The 21627-nt window shown below is 31.8% G+C and overlaps 3 protein-coding genes across 5 annotated transcripts; 1 reads left to right on the top strand and 2 right to left on the bottom strand.

Moving 5' to 3' along the window:
* The first annotated feature begins 3666 nt into the window (after positions 1-3666).
* On the top strand, positions 3667-5713 carry LOC150027721 (uncharacterized). Of its 3 annotated transcripts, none has more exons than XM_090302149.1 (2): positions 3667-4151; positions 5359-5713. In XM_090302149.1, the coding sequence occupies exon 1, from the start codon at positions 3703-3705 to the stop codon at positions 4123-4125; it is 423 nt and encodes a 140-aa protein (XP_090158275.1). In that variant the 5' UTR covers positions 3667-3702; the 3' UTR covers positions 4126-4151; positions 5359-5713. The 3 variants fall into 3 exon arrangements, with proteins under 3 accessions (XP_090158275.1, XP_090158274.1, XP_090158276.1); XM_090302148.1 differs by having other exon boundaries at positions 5366-5713; XM_090302150.1 differs by having other exon boundaries at positions 5376-5713.
* Positions 5714-6274: 561 nt separating this feature from the next.
* LOC150027722 (heterogeneous nuclear ribonucleoprotein Q-like) lies at positions 6275-12312 on the bottom strand. Its single transcript, XM_090302147.1, has 9 exons — positions 12260-12312; positions 10383-10823; positions 10169-10285; positions 9919-10059; positions 9655-9831; positions 7910-8114; positions 7513-7691; positions 7318-7403; positions 6275-6802 (listed from the first exon to the last, which is right to left on the bottom strand). The coding sequence occupies exons 2-9, from the start codon at positions 10785-10787 to the stop codon at positions 6637-6639; spliced, it is 1476 nt and encodes a 491-aa protein (XP_090158273.1). The 5' UTR covers positions 10788-10823; positions 12260-12312; the 3' UTR covers positions 6275-6636.
* Positions 12313-17201: 4889 nt separating this feature from the next.
* LOC137820210 (putative L-gulonolactone oxidase 6) lies at positions 17202-21396 on the bottom strand. Its single transcript, XM_068624149.1, has 4 exons — positions 20645-21396; positions 19186-19441; positions 18874-18975; positions 17202-18171 (listed from the first exon to the last, which is right to left on the bottom strand). Exons 1-4 carry the CDS (start codon positions 21311-21313, stop codon positions 17426-17428), a joined length of 1773 nt encoding a protein of 590 aa, XP_068480250.1. The 5' UTR covers positions 21314-21396; the 3' UTR covers positions 17202-17425.
* Between the last annotated feature and the right edge of the window lie 231 nt (positions 21397-21627).

Genomic DNA, 21627 nt, shown 5'->3' on the forward strand with positions numbered 1-21627 from the left:
TTTCTTCATTGCCTTCATCTTTTCTATCTCTAATCTTAAATTTAAAACATTCCAATTAAACACATTTCTACACACTACACTTCCACATCTTAGAAAACAACATTGTGGTTTTGTATGGTGTTTATTTTCGGTTGATTGGTCAACCTACTTTTTTTTCCTTGTTATTTGAATGATCTCATCGTACTTCTCTCGTTTTTCTGCTTTCCGTCTCTGTAAATTTTAGGTTCGGATGGTACTTGCAAAAAACATTTCAATGATCAAATAAAATTTTGGTATTTGGCACTGGTGTTATTAGTATTAGATGACGACGTACTTAATTCTTGAAAATTGTGTTAATTATATGGTTATTATGCACATTTGTTATTGGGTCAGATTAAGGATTTATATCATAATTAAAGATATATTATCTAGTGTTTGATCATTGATTAGTCTCATTAATTTTCTGTTTGGATAAAAAGGTTTCAGGCGGTCTTAATCGGGTGTCGAATCTCCAAGTGTTATAGGGATATGATGTATGATGTATGGTTAAAAAAAAACTCATTAGTTCTCTATTTGGATGAAAAGATTTTGATCGGTTTTAATCGGGTGTTGGATATCTAAGTGTCATACGAATCCGATCAGTATATGGTTAAAAAAAACTAAAAAAAACTAAAAGATTAAGAAATAGAGGAAAATTTGACAGAATAACGTGAGAATTATTTCTCTTGTATATTTTTTCTTCTAACTTAAAAAATTATATATGAATAACGTATTATCCTTGCATGATGACAGTTGGATAATACTAATGGGATTAGTTGTCATCCTGATTTGTGTTACGTGATCATTAATTACAAATTTCTTAACAAAAATAGTGTCTAGTAGTTTGACATTCTTACTGCAAATCCAAATATCTTTGCATTGATTAATATTTCCCTAGGTAGACGCAATCCGCTATTAGGGTAAATTAAATCACAGCTTTATTCCTTATTTAAAATTCTAACTCAAATTTTAGGGTTGTCAATCGTCCAACATACTCTTATAAACGTAATTTAAAAACAAACTAACTAATTTGGTCTAACTCTTTGTTACCCAAAATTGAAAATGAAAATAATTGTAATCAACTTTTTATTAGTGAAATTATTTGCAATCAATAAAGAAAAATTCAATGAAGTCTAAGTTCGGATTGCTTTTTTTTTTTATTGGTAAAAAAATAAAAAATATGTGGCACTTTAAAGGTGGTTCAATCCTTATACATCATGAACACTTAACAATTAGCTCAACATAACAGAAACGACATCCTTTGCAAACAGCGAAATAAGCACCTAATCAACTTAAAACAAATCACTTGTTTTTAATCGAAAACATATGTACCAGAGGGTCTATACTCCAATCTAAAAAGGAAAAACAGGTTGAAGGAACTTTGGAGGTAACTCAAGACCAAACTTTCAATTGAGCCATAGAAGAGATTTAATAATGATCGATCACTGTGTTTATTCCAATGTCGTCAAACTTCATTTACCAAAACAATCCATACATTTCCAAAAACTAAATTAACAGATGTAGGAGCACCAATCAACTTAAAGTGCAAGAAATGTGAGGCATAAGCAATATGGTCTATCGATTTCAGCCCTAACTAAGCATAGCAAAGATTTCAAACAAGCCAAACAATTATGCATTCAAATACCAAATGCTTTGTTGTCTCCTCTTTCACCCCGCAAAGGCCACACAAAATGTTATCAACCACGACCCTTTGAGATTGCTATTTTCTAATATTTGAGTTATCTTCTTTTAACTATTATTTAGATATTAATAAAAATATATTGTTGAATGTTTTCAAAACTATCAGATGACATGTTAGAGTCTAATAAGTCACATTTAATTTTGATTAACTGTTTTATAACAAAATATAAAATGTGATTTTTTTAAGCATCAAATCTCAAGAAACGTAAGTATTTTATCTGACTAACCAACGCAACACATCTTGTATACATATCTTTGTATGATAAGCTAACTTTTGGACATACGACAGAGATATGTGATTTGAAGCATCATATGGTACATTTTTAATATTATAAATATTTATTCTACTTTCAATATAATGTCTCTTTTGTTTACTTTTGAAGAGAATCTCGTGAAGACCTATCAACATCAATATCTCTTAAAGAATCCATTAAAACTACTCCATACCAATCAACTTATGTTGTGCTTTGTGCTCATGTGTTCGCTCGACCTCCTCCTTTCGATCTTCTCTATTATATTCAGCTTGTAGTATTTTCAATCTGCTCTCATATGTTCGATTTGAAATATTCTCGGTCTTCCCGTCAATGTCTTTTCGAAATACAGTGTGGGGACAAAAACATGCAAAAATATTTCCCGACACTCAAGTCAACTTTTATGTGTCCAAGTGAGTTATTAATGTTATGTTTACTTATCTTTTTCCTATCCATTGAATGCTCTATTTATACATATATATGATGGACTTAGTAGTAGATGATGAATAGTATTGGACTTCCTTTGGATTTTGATATTTCCTTTCATCCATATAGTTGAGTTATTCAATGATTTAATCTTTAAAATATATTGGCAAATGATAATATTCACAAGGTGTTTTTTACAACATCAACTCGCAGATTTTTCAAGGCCAAAAGGTCGAGATAATTGCAAATCGATTGTCCAAGTGATCAGTGTTCTCTGGCATGTATTGAGCCGAGAAACGAAGATGTCGAACGGTAGAGTATTCAATTTTCATATGAATATTATAGCATTATTGTATATTTTATTTTTTCCTTCTTTGTTTTGAAATTTAATTGTTCATTTAGTTTCTATATTTCATAATTTCTATGTTTTATTTTTTATACATCACTCATTTTCATCCAAACACAATTTTTTTAACGTGCTTTAGTTCCAATTGTTCAAAACTGTAAAAACAAAATCAGATTAAAAATGTAAGAACTAAAACAAATTAAAAATATGTATGAAACTAAAATAAATAATTTTCAAATATAAACACTAAAAGGCAAAAGCATTCGATCTTTAAGAACAAAATAAATAACACTCATTCTTGTTATGAACTAAAGACATATAGACAATTGGCATTCTATAAACCACAAATAGCAAGAAAGTGATTGAAAGAGCTCTCTCATTGCAAAACAAGACATCCACATTAGATTCAAAATTGTATTGTCATTTTTTCAAATATAATATTTATATATTATTAAGCTGTTAGAAGGAATTCGAAATCAAGTTCACTAAATACATGTGAAAATATGTAACCTTTAAATCAAATGAATATTGAACTTATTTATTATTTATGTTTTAATTTTTAAAAATATTTTTTATTTCTATAAATTTAACTCTTTCTTAAATTTAAATAGTGATGTAATATTCAAATTTTATAACACTCCTACAATCAATAATTTTATATTAATTAAGAATCGAGCTAAAAAACAATTTGAAAAACATTATTTTCTTAACATATTAGTGATTAAGCCTATTCAACATATTGATTTTTTTTATCAAAAAATCATTTAATATATTTTAAAATATTAAAATTAATATATTTAATCCAAATCTTAGTAACTATAATATATTTTAAATGTCAACCAAGTTCACTTCAAAAGAAAGCAACATTAGATTATTTTATATTTGTAAACATTTTTTTTTTATAAAATAATATAATTAAAAAGGAAGAAGTGTAAGTAAAAGAGAAGAAGGAAAAAAAAGATGTGGTTTTGCCCAAACCACGCTACCCCCTTTCACAAGCCTCTTGTTCCCTCCGTCTCCGCCACCTCATGGAGGCGGAGCCACGGCGTCTCCGCCACCGCCAACGAAAGGGGTGGGAATTTGGGGCACAACCTTGTGGGAACTCTCCGTTCCAATTCGACTCCAATTCCGAAACTAACAGAACAAGGAGATATGAGTGGGTCAGATATCCTTTGGGCACTGCAGAGAGCGAGTGCTGGGAAGAAGAAGAAGCACGGGAAGAATAAGAAGGAGCATCGGAGGGACGAATCCTCTGTGGGCACTCTCACCGGACAAACTGCTGTGGATTACACCAACGTTCGTCCACTGTCCATAAATGCAAATTGGGCTGCTAAATTGGAGGACTTGGATAAACGTCTTCGGGAGCTTTCAGATACCATTTGATTCCACTATTTATTGTTTACATCAAGGTATATTTTTTTTTTTCCTCTGGTAATAATTTAGCATAGTTTGGTTTTAAATGGTTGCTTAATTTTGCTTGAAGATTGGAACTTGGGTTTTCAGTATTATACTAAATGGATGGAGTAGCAATGAATTAGCAAGTTGGAAGAATATTATTTTGGAATTTTTAGTTTTAATGATAATGGCATATTTAAATTGCATACTGATAAGCTGAAGATGATTAGGTTTGGATTTGGTTTTTCATGCTTGCCTGGTTTTTTTCCACTAGCAAAGAGGTTGTGTTAATAGAGTTCAATAGTTGTGTTGTGATGGATGTTTGATACTCAACAGAATCACTTAATGATCCGTATTAGACGCTTGATCCTTTAATATATACATCAAAGTTTATTTTGTCTTCTGGGGGCGACACTGAACCATTTTTCAATTATATTCTTAACTTGCTGTGTTGTTGATGATGTTACACCAGATAAAGATAAAAATATTTTATTATATAAGTAGTAGGTGTAAAACTCCCGTAAAGTTGAATTAAACTTAATCCTTTTTAATAGTTGTAAATTATAATCAAAAGAAAATGATGAAATTCCATTAAACAACATTGTTCTGGTGGGGTAAGAAGCCAATCTTATATGTTTGAGTTGACTGGTTAGCTTTTTTCGCAAGACATTAGCACGTAGGGGAAGGAAAATGTCATTTCATTTTCAAATCTTTTGGACAGATTGTTCTGGTTCTGCTGTAATGTATCTTCTGTAGGAACCGGTATTGCTTATTAGGTTACCATAACTTGCATCATTCACAGAACTTTTATTATTGCTAAGTTGACAGAATGCATTACTATTTGCTAGCAGTAGCATTTAGGAATTAGTTGATACAACTGAACAGCTGTGGTACTGTGTGTGTTGTTTTTCAAACTAACAAGAAACGGTGTCTACTCTTAGAAAGCTCATATATATATGGACAGAGCAGCACAACAAAGGAAAGAAAGATCACTTGTAACTAACTTCAACTGTAAAACAATAACCTCTCTAACAGTTGCATATTCCTATACTATATGCTAAAAAAGACTTTTGATCAGTTCACCATAAAATACTGAAATTGACTCCTTAAATCATTCATTTGATAATTGCAAAAGAAAGACACTGAACTGGTATCATGCTGTTTTGCTACCTTGAATATTCTGCCGGTGATCACAGTTGAATTTCAAAATTGCCTGATAAGTTTGCAGGGTGCTGCAGTTAGATTATGGCGTTTAAATAAAAAGTTTGCAGTGTATTAATGATCGAGTATCAGAGGGAATGAGCAGAACTCTCCACTTCAAAATGCTTAATCCTCGTTGACACCATTACCACAATCTGCCCTTTAAGATTGAGCTATCTTCCCCCTCGTCAACAAAATGAAAGCCGGTGAACCTATTCTAGTGGGGTCGGGGCCTCATCTCTGAAAATTTTCTCGTGATCAATCCATTTTTTATGTATGAATGAAATAAATTGTAGCATTCAACAATACCAGCTTTGCAAGCAACCATGTAGTGGTTAATGAATAGCACGAGCTAATAACATACAATGATTTTCAATGTTTGAGAAATCTTTTACAGTATCCATGCAAAAGCAGGGGCTATAAATAATGGTTAGAAAGCGCAAAATCTTCGTTGGCTTTGTTTAAAAAGTCAAAGATGGGAATTTGGACTATAGGAACTAAATGCTGGCATTTGATTGATGCAGCAAAACCAAAAAATTATGCATCGACTTTCCACCTCGATGCTTATTTCTTCTAGGGATCAACGCTCTCAGATGTCAGCAGATTTAGCCCTTCACCTAAACAATAAAGGGTAACAATATAAATAAGATTTAAGAAATTACTTGAATTTCGGCGGCGATCAATGCACATTCGTGAAAACAAGCCAAACGCCCTAATCCTTCAGTTGTCCATTTTTCTCGTATGTGTTTTTCCTTGAATTAGTTGTGTTTATTTCATTCTTTCATTTTACATGGTTTGAATTAGATCGAATGCATTTTATAAATGGCACAGACCTGGGTCTCTTTTCTGTAGTGAAGTAAGGATTGATTAACACTACTAAAAGTGCTACTCCATTTAAGCTCACAAAACTGCCACTAACATATAAGGAGCGTTTCAGTTATGAAAATGGCCACAAAACCGGTTAAGTTTTTCTGAAGCCAAATTAACACAATTTTCTACTGGCTGTCAATAAAAAATTCCAAGCATTACAAGCTGAAAATATGGCAATTACTCTGCTGTGACTCATCTAACAGCAGTAGACACCAACATTAAAAAGTTAAATAGAATATTACTGGTCCTAATCCTAACTTTCTCTTTATATTTTTCTTCTTTTTTTCCCTTTCATGGGATAGAGATTTGTTAAGGGATTCTGTGAATGTATAGCAAATGAATAACAGGTCCCTGATTCCCAAAGTCCCCTTCACCACCAAAAGACAGTTTGGGGGCAAAAGACAGATCGCATTAATCTGTCTTCTATCCCTAATAGGGTCGATACCTTCTACTACGATTGCCTTCATCATTGCCACTACCTCCTCCTCCTCCTCCTCCTCCTCCTCCTCCTCCTCTCCCTGGCTGCCCACTTGGACCATTACTCCGTTCAATTCTGCGAGGTCTGCTAGGTGGCGCTTGTACACCAGGTTGTTGACTGCACCATATCAGCATCATCAAGATCACTTATTTTGCCAATTTTCACATTTCAATTCAATACTAAATAAACATTACTCCATAACATACGACACAAACTTATGATTTATATTTACAAACATGGACGTAATTTTATATTAAGATTGAAAATCATACATGAAGTAAAAGAAAATAAGACAGCATTTCATAGTAATGATAAATTAATATGCTTTTTCTACAACATCACTAATTTAAAATAAATATTGGGTAAATATGACTATTTCCATTACTATGTTAAATTACTATTATGCATAATTGGCAATGCAATTTAAAATTAAATTGACATTAACAAATAAGCCATCATATAAATTTATAACATGATTTAAATTTAAGAGCATGTTTTTATTAGTATTTCTACATAATAAATTTATCTAAATAAAATGTATCGTATATTAATAATCATTAGATATCATTCGTACATGGGTTAATATCAAATATAAGGAAACGAAACCATTTAAATGAATTGTACAAACTTACAGGACATAGCCAATTCGACCGTCTGGTAACACCATTGGAACCATTTGCATTCCTGCCGGCATTGGACCCCTACCATATATCATTGGCTGCACAAAAGTACACAAGAACCCACAATATCCAAGCAGATTAGAACAAAGAATAAAACAAACAAACAAACACGTCAGTTATAAATATACACTGTGACTCAGTCAATACCTGTTGATAACCACCACCAACACCATATCCAGCCCCTAAAGAGCCATAAGGATTTCCAGAAAAGTTACCATATGCAGGATGAGGAAGATGGTTTGAATGCAGTCCAGGATTGTAGCCATACCCTCCATCTGGTTTTTTATCAGCTTGAGGTTTGGCAAGAACAACTTCAAGTAGTTGTCCTGCAGTTCAAATACATTAAACAAGTTTAAGTGAACACACTAAGAACATTCAAAGAACTTCTTTTACTGACAAGTGATAACTGACACTTGTTAATGATTTTTATGCAGGATACTCCTTATTCCTTTTTTTCCAGAGAAATTCAATTAAAGAAAGAGAAAAAGAGATAAACTTGAAGGGACAATTTCGTTTATTTATAACAATAGTATAAAATAAGTACCATCAATTTCATATTTCTCAGTCTCTTTTACAGCTTTCAATGCACTTGACCTCTCTGCATAATGAATGAAACCAAAATCACGTTTCCCTCCAGCTTTGCCAGGTGGCATGACCACTTTTGTTACTTCGCCATGACGACGGAATAGTTCCTTCAGTTGGTCAGTGGTAACATTTTCTGGTATGTTTTTGACGTACAGAGCTTTTACCTGAAAATGCCAAATACAAAAATGTTTGAAAGCAAAACTTCAATTACCTAATTAGTTCCCGTAGGCTCACACCCTAAAAAACACATCAATATAACCACCGCATATCAATTTATTTTTTAGTGCTGATCAAAAAAATAAAAAATAACCACCGCATATCAACATTTATGATGCTTTCGACGATCAACATCAATCCCTTTTTTAAACAAACCAGCTTTCTGTAAGTGTCAGTCATATTAATTTCACCAAAAATGATGGTCCAGAATCTAGAGAGTAAGTAAAGACACTTAAATGTTTCTGATATCTGTTCATTTCCATGCCAAGGAAAGATTCAGACACATGGCACGAACCAGAAAAATTTGAGATAGAAGGGATATGATAAGAAACCCAAAGTGATTGAAAGGGTCAATGTTATGCTTACAGAAACATTGATGAGCTTATATGTGCCAGAAGGCTAGCTTCATAATTGCCAGTACTTAACTAACAACCAAATTAACCAACTAAACAAGTGGTAATAGCTCCTAGCAACCTGAACAATAGACATTACAACCTAGGCATTAATAACACAAGCCATGAGAATGAGAAACAGCAATGACCAAGATGCATAATTCTTAGAAGTCTTTAACAAGTGTATAGGTAAACTTAATCTTACTCTTACACCACTATGGTACTTACTAAAGCATATTGGAATTCTTTGGGCCACCATATTGCGGGAACAATAATCTAAATTCCAAACCGAGACAGAGACTTAATAAGAAAAGGCATAAGCTGAAGTCAAAGTTTAACACCTAAGGCAGTTGCAAACCAATCCTGAATATAAAATATGCAGATGATTTTGAAGATTCTGACAGTCAACACATGGAAAATATATCCAATAGGAATATCTGAAGAAATGAGTAAAAGTTAAGATGATTTATATTAGTTGAATGAAATTAACAGACACAAGCACAGAAATATTCTTTGCCAAGTGTTTCCCTTCTCAAATGACTGTCCCTTACAACTGAGCACTTATGAAATTCTCTCCAAATTTATATTCCTGAATGACCCTCCCTACCCTTACTACCTCCATATATTTAACTAATCCTCTCCAGCAAACCAACTGTTGTAACTGTATGTCCTCAGCAAGACTTGTAAATTGTGACAAGCCCTGACCTTGAAATAAGGTAAACTTATCTCCCCATCAACCTTTTTCTAACCCATAAAAAAATGTTGAGAGCCAGTTTTTCCCCCTTTTTTTTTTCTTTTGGAGGAAATGATACAACTTGCTCAAATTCACAGTTTGAAAATGCAGCTCGAAAAATCAAAACACCTAAATCACAATTAATTTCTCCAACAGCAAATAGGTTTTCCTATATGCTGAGATCCATGTCAAAAGCATAAAGAAACTTGAAAATAACCATAGGATTGGGCTCTGCAGCGTGAAAAGGAAAAGGAGGAAAAGATTGCGGAGAAGGGATACATGTCCAATCAAACCCTTGATGCAATGATAGAAAAAGCAATAAGAAACTCTTAATTTGCATTCCACCTTAATTCTGGAAATTACCTGCGAAGAAGCAGAATGATCAGGAGAGTTCTTCGGATCTGCCCATGTGACAGTGGGGGTATTGCCATCCAGCTTAAAGCTTGCACTTGACATCTTTTGCCGTGAATAATCAGCACATGCATTATTGTAATACAAAACAAAAGCAAATCCACGATTCCTACTTGGATTTTGAGGGTCCTGATAAAAACAAAAGGAGTAGGAATAAAACATTAGGCCTGCCAAAAGTTTAATGTAAGCTAGTAGCACAGCCACCCGAGACTGCACCTTTATGAGCTCGATGTTTTCAACTCCAGGACCAACTCCTTCAATGACTTTCCTAAAGTCATCTTCCGTCCAAGTTTTTGGAACATTACCAATGAATAATCTGTGTTTGGTTTCAGAAAGTGAACACCTCAATGTTTTCCCCTGAAATCGTGAATAATTTTTAAACCATTCACCAAAATTAGATTCTTAATTGAAATCTGTCTTGAAAATAAAATATAGACAACAAGATTTCCAGGGAGTACATAAATACCTTAAATTCCCTGCTATGTATCTCCTCTATTGCCTTTTGTGCTACCTCTTTTGTTTTAAAAGCAACAAAGGCATAACCCTTGTTTTCTCCAGTGTCCCTGTCTTTCATTAATCGCACCTGAAAAGAAACAACAAATAAAAATCTTTTAGCAAATGTTCCCACCTGCAGAAAGGACAAGTTTATAATATCATTACATCAATTTATGAAGGCTCACCTCAAGAATATCACCCACCGGCTCGCACAAATCCCTTAAATCATCTTCACATACATCCCGAGGAAGTCCACCAATAAAGACTTCCGAACCATGAGGTGGAAGGGCAAGAAGTTCGTCATGCTTCTCTTTCTCATCTTCATCAATGAAAGACGGTTTTTGATCATCATCACCAAATTCAGTGGCAATGTCACTTTTTTCTGCTTCAGGTAAATGGTCCTTCCCACCAACCTCTGCTGTTGAATCCTCATATTCATCATGTTCCTCAACACTACCTTCAGCATTTTCATCTTCACCTCCATCCACTCCATCATCATCTATTTGTTCTTCAACATCATCATCCATCTCTTCCATAAAATTTTCCTCATCAAGGTCCACTCGCTCATCAATTTCTGCACCTTCTGACATGATTGGATCAGACTTTTGTCATGAACAGCTGACTACCTGCAGGTTCACAAATTAATCACAAAATCTGTACAGAACTTTAGGATTTATAGGACACCAGGTTTAGGTAATTGCTTTTTCAGAGGGGAATTTTTTTTGCTAGGAAAGTTAGAGTGGAGGCATACAGAGGCATAATGCCATGCAGAACCACATATACCACCCAGCAACATGACTAAATTTCTTTCATTTGACCAGTAAGTAACTGAATTGAGAACCTAAGGGTCATCTTTGAGAGAAAAAATATGGAAGTGAAGGGAAGGCATTGGAGGGAGATTTATATTGGCTGGGAGCATTTTAAAATGGGGGAAAGAAAAGGGTTTGGAGAATTTTTAAAACCCTCTAAAACCCTAATTCCTCCAATTTGAGACATTAGTAGAAAAACAAAATAAATTACTACTAAATTTCTTTCATTTGACCAGTGGGCAACTGAATTGAGATCCTAAGAGTCGTGTTTGAGAGGAAAATTTGGAAGGGAAGGGAAGGCATTTGAGGAAGATTTATATTGGTTGGGAGCATTTTAAAATGAGGGAAAGAAAAGGGCTTGGAGAATTTTAAAACCCTCTAAAACCCTAATTCCTCCAATTTAAGAGTAGAAAAACAAAATAAACTACTCAATAATCCCGGCCAACTTTTGGAAATTCCAGCTCATTCATTCTCTCTGATTTATATGCAAGATGCAGAAACCCTATCTCTCTCTCATCCATGTTTGTCTTCTCAGAACTGGGAACCTCTGTCTCAGCCCTCCAAACCACTGGTGATTCCAATCAACAAGAAGAGGCAATGGTAGACCTGGTCCTTGAGGATCTGGATGACATATGTTCCCACCGGCAGCAAGATCATTGAAACAAACGAGGATAAATGGATGATAGTACTGACCAACTCTACCAGACCTATCCATTCCACTTGTAAATCAATGACAAAATTGAGGATGAGTACTGGGGACTTCCCCTTCATTTCCTTTCCCTCCTAATTGGGGGAATTTCAGACCTAATTATTCATTCCATTCTTGACCTATTCCAGTTATAGTTCTACACTATGAAAATGGCAATAGGCAAGTTTAAATATTCTCATCGAAATCTCTATGCAGACAAAATCGTGTTTGTTCAATGTTGGGACAGAGGAATGGCAAGAAATTGAATCAGCTATTAAAATTAAACGAGAAAAAGAAGCAGACATGCAAATCTAGGGTGAAAAAGAAAACCCTGAAAGGTTAGGGTAGGGTTAAACCCTCCGATGTGAGTGGAAGAGGATAAGACAAGGAATATAGGGCAGAGATTTGTGACATACCAAAGAGAAAGATGGTTTGTTGGTAGATTGGGAGGCCAAAAATGGCGTTATGGGAATGGTTAGGATGGGATCGAAACAAGAAGTGGGGCGAAGAAAAAGAGGCATATTTATGATGGAAATGAAAAAAGGAGGAATTTTTTATGGCGTACCAGTGCTAATAAATGAAGGGTTTTCGGATTTGCTTCTGGGTGGGTTTCGGTTCTGTGATTCTTCTTCTTCTTCTTCCTGTACACAGAGAAAGAGAGACAAAGACTGAGATGTGTGTATGTGTTTATCTGCCAAACCCTCTCTTTTCAGATTCCCCTAATAGTCAATAATATCAAAAGGTCGTTCTCACTTTATTCATTTGCACCCGCTCTCTCCCTCCATTCATCAATCCCCACGTGTTTTTATACTCAATTATCACCTTTGGATATTGTCCTTACCCTAGCTTAAATTTAAATTTTCCTTATTACCATTATTATAAAAAAAATGTTCACCAAAGAATATTTTATACATTAACAAATCAGTATTTTTTAAATTACCAATTAAGCAATATTTGAAATTATAATTAGGAATTCAATTCTTCTATTCACTTGTAGAAAATAGAGAGATTTTAGTTTTTTTTATATAGATCATAATATATTTTGATTAAAAAAATTGTACATATGATCAAAAGATGCCCGATTCAGTTGAAAATAAAGGTAACCCTAATATTGTTTTGAATCTGCAAACAATTTATCACATTTACATGTACATTTATATATATTAAAATGAATATAATTATATAACAACAATATTTTTTAAATTAACAGGAAAAGCTATAATTTAAACAAAAATAGGAAATATGAGTAATTTAATAGAATAAAATTTAAATATCATAATATAACTTTTTAAAATAAATATTTGACATCATAAAACTTAAAACTATATCATTTTTATACATAATAGTCTTGGATTACAAGCATAAAAAAAACTACAACATTAACTTTCTCCAAATTCTTCTATTTTACAAATTTAATTTCAAACTGTCTTACTAATGTAACATTTTTTTTCCCACTTTCTAGTACTTCAATCTTTTCAATCTTATCATTAAAAAAAATCATTAAATAAAAATCAATTTTAGAGAAAAAAATAATTAGTTGCAATATAGTGATTAAATTAAAAATCATTTTATAAACTAAAAAAATATTAATTTATAAATTAATTTTTATTATTGATAAATAGTTTTTAAATTGATATCTAATTAGTTACCAAGATTTTAACTACCAATTATTTATATTCTAAATTTGGCAAAAAAACTTTGTTTAGAAACTATTTATCAATAATAGAAACTAATTTAAAAATAAATAAATAAATAGTTTTTAAAATGATCTTTAATTTAGTTAATATAACAATTAATTTTTTAAAAAAAAATTGATTTCTATTTAATAATTTTTTTTTAGTATATATTCATATTATTATTATTATTCTTTTCATCTTTATAACCATCTCATTTATTCTTATATGTTATTATTTGATTAATTTATCTTTTTAGGAGATGAGAAGTTTTTAGTGTACTTTTAAGTTTTAAGTTTATCTATGGAATTTGAGTTTGAAAACTAACTAATGAATTAATTTTGTTGGTGTAAAGTTAATTTTGAAGTGTGTTAGACATATAAAAATCTAAGTTCTTTTAAAACTTAAAGAAAACCAATTTTGTGATGATAATTCCCCCACATTCATGGAGGACTTTCTCACATGTGTTTTTCCTTTTGATATGTCTCTCTCACCTATATGAATACAATCACATCTATGTGATGTAATATTTAAAGTAACTTGTCTCCTATTCTTATGCAAGTGAAGTCTCATTTCTATTGGTGAACTAATACAATTTTCACATTACCATACATTTTACATATTCATGTGATTTCACTCACACTCTCATAAACAAATTTCTAATATGATTTTTTATAGCAGTGTCTTATTTTCATGTGAAAATAAAACTAATATTTATTCTAGTATTTCCTACACTTAGCATGTTTTTTTTTTAAATTTTGTTCGATCAATCATGGAAATGGTTGAAGGAAATTCATGTTTGTATGTTTTGGAAAAAAAAAGAATTTTAGTAATGTCTATAAAAACAAATTTAAAGATGCATCAAGTCATTACAAATAAATAAACAGAATAAATGTGAAGATAAAATAAATAAATAAATGTTAATACAGCCACAAATAATTAAGAAGGTAAAAATCTTTTAAATTTAAAATTTTAGAACTGATAATTTCCTCGACTTAATCCCAATTTTAATTAATTTTTTTTCTTTGTATTTCACTTTATGCTTCACAAATATTTTTTTTATTAATAATATTTGTTCTCGAACGTGTGTTGGGGTCTAGAGAACAATTGTTCTTCGACTCCCTTCGGTCGGTCACTACCACTGCTGACTTCCTGCTTTGCCTTCCTCCCCTCGGTCGTCTGGTCTCACAGGCTGGGATTGTACCTGCAAAAGACACTCCAACGCTCAAGTCAGTTAGGGTGTTCGCACTCAGGTGTCAGAGTACTGTAAATAATGACGTACTTGTTTCTTGGAGTTTGTGCTATTTATATTACCTTAATGGGTCTTTGTTAGTGGGCCAGATTAGGGGGTTGGTTCATGTTTAGGGTTGTGTTAAACAACCTTTAACCGTGAATTAACCCTGCCGACTTGGTCAACCCATAGCTTATCGTCATGGGTCGATTGGTCACGTGTCGTCATGTGACCTTTTCATTGTGATTTATTGATTGAATTGTCAAATTCCTGACCGACTCGTTGTGGTTGACTCGGACGATCCAATACAATATCAAATTACTAATGAGAATATTATTATATTGTGGTTTTGCTCCCATCCTTTATTTCCTAAATGTTTTTAATTTCAAGCTAAGTTTATATTGTTATTTATACCTAATTACAAAATATTAAACTACAATTGAAAAACTAGCCTAATGCTTATAATTACAAGTTATTAAAATAGTAAAATTATATCATCACAAGTTATTGACAAATGTATATTAGCTCATATATAATATATCTTCACTAACATTTTCAGTATATGGATTAATAATTTTTAGGTAAAAGTTTAGGGAGAGTGAATAATTCTCCATTATGACAATAAAGTTTCGTTTAGACAGTAAAGAAACTTAAATTCATGTTATCTATATATCAATAAGTTAACAAAAATTAAAAATAGTTAAAATTTAAAACAAATGTTTTTTAGCCAAAATTTATTAGTTATAGGTCGAAAATTTAAATTATTAGTTACAGTTATGGTAAGTTGGAACATGAAAAAAAATATAGAAAGAAAAAAAAAATTACAATATAATTTTTTATATTTTATATTAGTTTTGTCAAATAACATGTGAGGTGAGTGTTTTAAAAAGGGAAAAAGATAATCTATATGTTAGATAAAAAAAATATGAAGTGCTTTTACAATTTTGAAACATTTGCAAACATGTCAATGTAAAAAAAATCCATATCTATTAATAAAAAGATCTTTTATAACCACTTTCTAATATTTTGGTGAATATATTTTGTTAGTAATTTTACTTGTATTAATATAATTTATTTTATTAATTCTCCCATTGTTTTCTTTATCTTTATTCAAATATACAAGAAAATAGGAGATTCCAAACTGTGGAGATGGAAAAAGGAAGGTAGAAAGATACATTGAAACTCAATAGTGTGCTACAAGAGATAATCTTAGGCTTATATCTATACTCATTTCCTTGCCTTTGTCATAAATGGACAAGGATATCTAGTATGGCTCACAATCAGATTAAGCAGAATTTTGACCTCTTTTGTTTGGCAAATTTAAGTAAATTTATAGTGAGAATCACTATAAAAAAAAATTATTAAATATAAACTAATTTTAAACACAAAAAAAATTAATTATTATAGTGATTAAATTAGATATTATTTTAGAGATTAAAAAAAATATTAGTAACTAAATTACTTTATATTATTAATAAATAGTTTCTAAATTTGTATCTAATTAGTTATCCAGGTTTTAACTATCAACTTTAGAATCTAAATAATTTGTAGTTAATTAGATACTAATTTATAAAATATTTATCAATCATAGAAACTAATTTAGATATCGGGGTTTTGATCATCATAAGGTCTTTTTTTTTCCCTTTTTACCAAAATGGTGTCGCTTTAAAAAAAATTACAAATTTGGGCAAGTCATGCCAACTTGGCACGACTTTTGCCACGTCAACCCCTGAAGTCATACCAACTTAGCACGACTTTGTCCACGTCATATATATATATATATATATATATATATATATATTAATTCCAAGCTTATGAGGTCCAATTTAATCAATGAAATAGATTATTCAATTCTAAATAAACAAAGAATTGCAGAACCGAAGGTCACAATAGAAGCAATTGTCCGCACAAACAAGCTTGATAATAAAATTCAATTTCAAGTTTGATTATTAATTTACTCATTTTCTTTACATAAGTATTTGTTCATTCATAAAAAAATTATTTATCAAATTAATTTCAAATATTACATAACTCATAATTTTAATTATAATTAACTAATTCTAATATATATATATATATATATATATATATATTTAAAAACAAACAAAAAAATTAAAAAAATATGACATGGATAAAGTCATGGCAACTTGACACGATTTCAGGTTGACGTAGCAAAAGTCATGCCAAGTTAACATGACTTCAGACTGACGTGACAAAGTCGTGTCAACTTGGCATGACTTCTACATATAAAGTCGTGTCAAGTTAGCACGACTTGTCCGTAATTTTTTTGACAGTGACTCCATTTTGGTAAAAAAAAAAACAAGATAGTAAAAAAAAACCTTAGATATCAATATTTTTTTTAGTTTCTAAAATATTATTTAATTTAGTCAAATAATAATTAATTATTTATTATCTTTAAAATTAATTTTTACTTAATATTTTATAAGAGTGAATCCTGAGTGAGCACAAATGAAAGCTCAAGTCTGTATAACAAAGAAAATGTCGAAGTTGGTATAACAAATAAAACGTGAAGGACTTTATTCTTGTATCATATCATACCAGTGAATATGTCTTATAACATGTGTATAGACTGAAACCAAGTGTTGTCAACTCTGCTTCTTTGCCATTAAATACTGTGGATGTTTTTTGTGATTCATGTCATTAAAACCTTAGTAGGTAAATTATAATGTAAACTGAATAAACTAGAACTGATAACAAATTAAATGACAGACATCACTCTTGAAGGAGGAAGTAAGAATTTTGTTTTGGAAATTGAAAACTTTTGAAGCAGAAGTAGTATTAAAAGCAACAAATGATCTATAGTGCTTCAGAGTTCATCCTTCACATCATCTACTTCTCTGGTTCTCTCAGCATCATTAGTACAAACCCTTGCTTCCTTATAAATTCTCCCTGGCCTGCATAAGTAACCCTTCTTTGGTGCACAGTGACTATCTTGTGAGCAAATGCACAACCCTTCCATTGCACACCCATTCTTAGATACTGTCACCCCTTCTTTAAGTCCAAGCATTTGGTCTGTCCACTGGCTCGAGAAAACCCCTTCTGGATCAAACTCCTCTTTAACCTTCAAAAATTTCTCTGCATTATCATATTTCTTTATTACTCCTAGAAATGCTAAGTTTCTATTTTTACCCCAGTGGGGTGATCCTCCATATTTGAACAACCCAATTTGTTCTATCTCTTCAAGTATATCTTGGAAAAGCCTAGGAGCCAATGGATCTTTACTGCGATAGTAGGTGATGTCAAAATCCACACCATCTTCTGATTTTCCAAGGTATGCACTGGAAGCTGTGACATAGCGCATAAGGATTCCATTTGCTGTTTCTAAGCCACACAGTGCCTTTGGCTCCAACTCGACAAGCTTTTGCACATCTTCAATGAAGTTTTTTACTACAGACAGGGAAATGCTAAACGCAGTTTGGTGAAAGAACTCTCCTTTTATTCTGGAATCCCATGGACATGCTGTGATCAATCCATCGTTTAAACTATCTAAACATGTTCCTGATGCTTGCATCCTGTTGCTAAATCCAACAATAGGATACCCAAGAAAGACACCTACATCATATGTTTAAACAAATAGATTAATATTGTTGAATCTTATTGTACAAGGGTAGAAGGGTTTGGACAAGGGTTGAAGGGTTTGGACACTTGTGAAGTGTGTCTTTAATTATATTTATTCTTCATTGATAAAAAATTATTAATATTGTTGAATTTGAAGTTTTAAGATTAGTAGGATGAATAAAAGTTTTAATAAGATATGGGGTTGTGTGTGGGTAGCTATGGTAGCGAAATTGTGAAAACATAAGAATAAGAAGATTTTTAAAAGTGGTAGTATAGATTATATTGAAATTTTTTTCTATGTTGCAAGTGAAGGTATGATCATGGGTGAATTTCAAAGACTATGGGGTAAGTTTTTCATATTTTGACGGATGTTTTAAATCTTTGGTATGCATCTATTAGAAAAGGGTAGGAGTTTATGTTGATTTGTGGGATTGTTTACGTTTATTAGTCATGACCCTCAATTTTATGTGTTCTGATCTATGTAAGGTTTTTTTTTAAGATAGATTTTGACTGACTTAACTTTATATAAGAGTTAGAGTTGAGGTATCAGTTCAATTTAATTCTTTTTTTTTGGCCAATCAAATTTTTTTTTGTTGAATTTGAAAGTTTTTTCATTTCTGAGTACAAATTAATTGCCATTTTACTTTACTCAAAAACAAACAAAAAAAAAGAATGGTGAAAAAGAAAAATGAGTACCATTGTTAGTCAATCCATAACCAATGCCTGACAGAGTTGCAGTTATCAACTTAGCACCAAGGCACTTCCCATTAGCATCACGTGTTGCTTCTTGAAGTTCCTCTGTTAAACCAAAATGTGAAAAAACAACTACTATAAACAACAACATATTTGACTGTTAAGTTGTCCTTTCTCTCTTTTGTATTCATATGCACGTACATATTCAAACATGCATGCACTGTCTCTGTTATATTTTATATTATGAAATATTAAACATATCTGAATTGTTGTTTAATATTGATTATGGAAGAATAGAAAAAATAAGAATGGAACCTGTAGATCTAACAATGGCTAATGCTGCTGAGAGTGTGGAACGAAATGGGAAGAAATCGTATAAGCCATTTCCAGAGGTATTAACAGACACACGGTCATCAATTCTATAGACAGCTTTTTGTTGACTTGGGTACCATGTTACATCACCAAACTCATGTTTTCTTCCAAAACTAACAACTTCATCTCCTAAATCCGAATCATCTTTGCTCACATACGTAACAGATCGCTTGAAGAGAGGCTCCAATTTTAGGGTAACCTGTATAAAAGTGTAGATCAAACTAAACTGGTATCTGTAGAATACCTAACACACTTTACTTTGGACATAATAAGAGTTCATATATGTTTGAAAAAAATAAAATTTTATCTTAGTTATATTCTTCTATATCGATTAGAAATTAGAATAATTTTAATTGAATTAGATTTAAATTTTATTTTTTAATATATATTTTTTAAGTTAAAATATGTCTTTTTAATTCAACTAGTAAAATGTAAATAATTATATATCATGTTTTGAAGGTCACCCTTGTATCTTATTTATTTGGGAGGTGGAGGGTGAAATTCTTGGCTTGATCTGCACTGCATTATTTCAAGATGAGAAAGGCTTTTTTATTTCTTACAGGTGAAAATATTTAATTAGAAAGATTTGACTTGGCATTCACGTGGTTACTTCAAAAAAAATTACTAGTTGGATTTTTTGAGATTTGAAGATTTTTTAAACTCTCACCACATCCTATTACTAATTCGTACGTAAAAACATATATAAAGAGTGATCTAATAATTTGTATATGAAAATATATGTTATAAATAATTCGATAACGGTATAGTAATTAGAATGATTTTAATAACATATTAAGAAATAAACTTTAAACTTAATTCAATTTCGTAATATTGTGTTATAATCTATGAGGCTCGGACACATATCTTAAATAAACATATCCGTGTCGGATACACGTATCGGTGTCGACACTCATAGGACATTTATCGGTGAAGTGTTTAATTCAAAAAATATTTGTTGAATTTTTTAAAATTCTAATACGGTTCTAACACAATTTTAAAAGGTATAAATACAATAATTTTCTAAAAACTTAAATTTATTGTATAAATTTTTATTATGATTATAAAAATAAGAAACAAATTCTTTTGAACTATTCATGAAAAATATCTTCCTGCTCCCAAAAGAATATGAAACATACTTTTGCACATAAATATTTATTTTCAATTTATATAATTTAAAATTATATAATATATAAATCCGTGTTCTCGTATTATATAATATATAGATCCGTGTCCTCGTATCTTACATTTTAGATATTATACGTATCTCTGTGTCTGTAACCGTATCTATGCTAGATAGGTTATAATTAAAATTAAAGAGTGAAATATTCTAATCTTTTAACGATAATTTTTTAAAAGTCTCACAGACTAAAATGATATTAAGGAAAAAGGAATACGTATATACCTGGGAAAGAACTCCAAGAACTCCGAGGGAAACTCTGGCTGCATCGAGAGAGGAGTGAGATTGGTTAAGGGTGCGAACCTTAGCATAACCATCTTCTTCTCCAGCAGGAGTAACAATTCTTAACTCCACCACATACTCATGAACCGCACTTCCTTTCCCCCACAACGTGCTTCCATGAGCACCAGTTCCCATGAGTCCACCAATGGTTAAACCCCACCAGTACGGAGCATAAGGCAGGGCCAAACCAGCCTCACCAGCCGCGGAGATGATCTGTCTCAGCGACGCGCCACTCTGCACAGTCATCGTCCCTTTCTTCGCATCGATCTTCAGTATCTTGTTCAGATTCTTCGTGCTTATCAGCAACCCGTTTTCGCCGTCAGGACAAGCCAGCTTCGTTATGCTGTGGGAAAAGCGCGTCGCGGCTTTCACTTTTCTTTTGTTCTTGGAAGCTGAGGCCACCGCGGACACGAGCTCCTCCTCCGAGGTGGGGTAGATAACCTCGGCGGCGCGGCAAAGGCTCCGGTCAGGGAAGATGCCATAGGTGTTGGTGATGGTGCAGTTTTTGTTGTTTGAAGCACACCGAATTGGATCCTCTGGAGGAGTTGCAATGACTCCACATGCACAGATAAATAAGAACACAAATGCGTACTTCAAAACTTGTTCCCTCATCTTTTTACTGTAAAGTTCTTATCTACTTCCTCTGCACTATGCATCCTATTTATACACCATTACATATCTTAACAAAGAGACGTACATGATCACATTTTTAAACACTTTTAAACACGTTACACTATTATTTTAATATTTTTTCATATTATTTATTATAAATTTACTTTTTCTAATATATATTTATTTCCTATTGCATAAAAAAATTATACACAAGTATTATTTTGATAAGAAAAAATGGTAGATGAACCAACCATGGACTAAGGTGAATACTACACACATTTGAAAAATATTTTCGCTATTAGCGCACGTTATCG

This window comes from Phaseolus vulgaris, chromosome 5, assembly GCF_051622355.1.
Source record: "Phaseolus vulgaris cultivar YP4 chromosome 5, ASM5162235v1, whole genome shotgun sequence".
Lineage (NCBI taxonomy): Eukaryota > Viridiplantae > Streptophyta > Magnoliopsida > Fabales > Fabaceae > Phaseolus > Phaseolus vulgaris.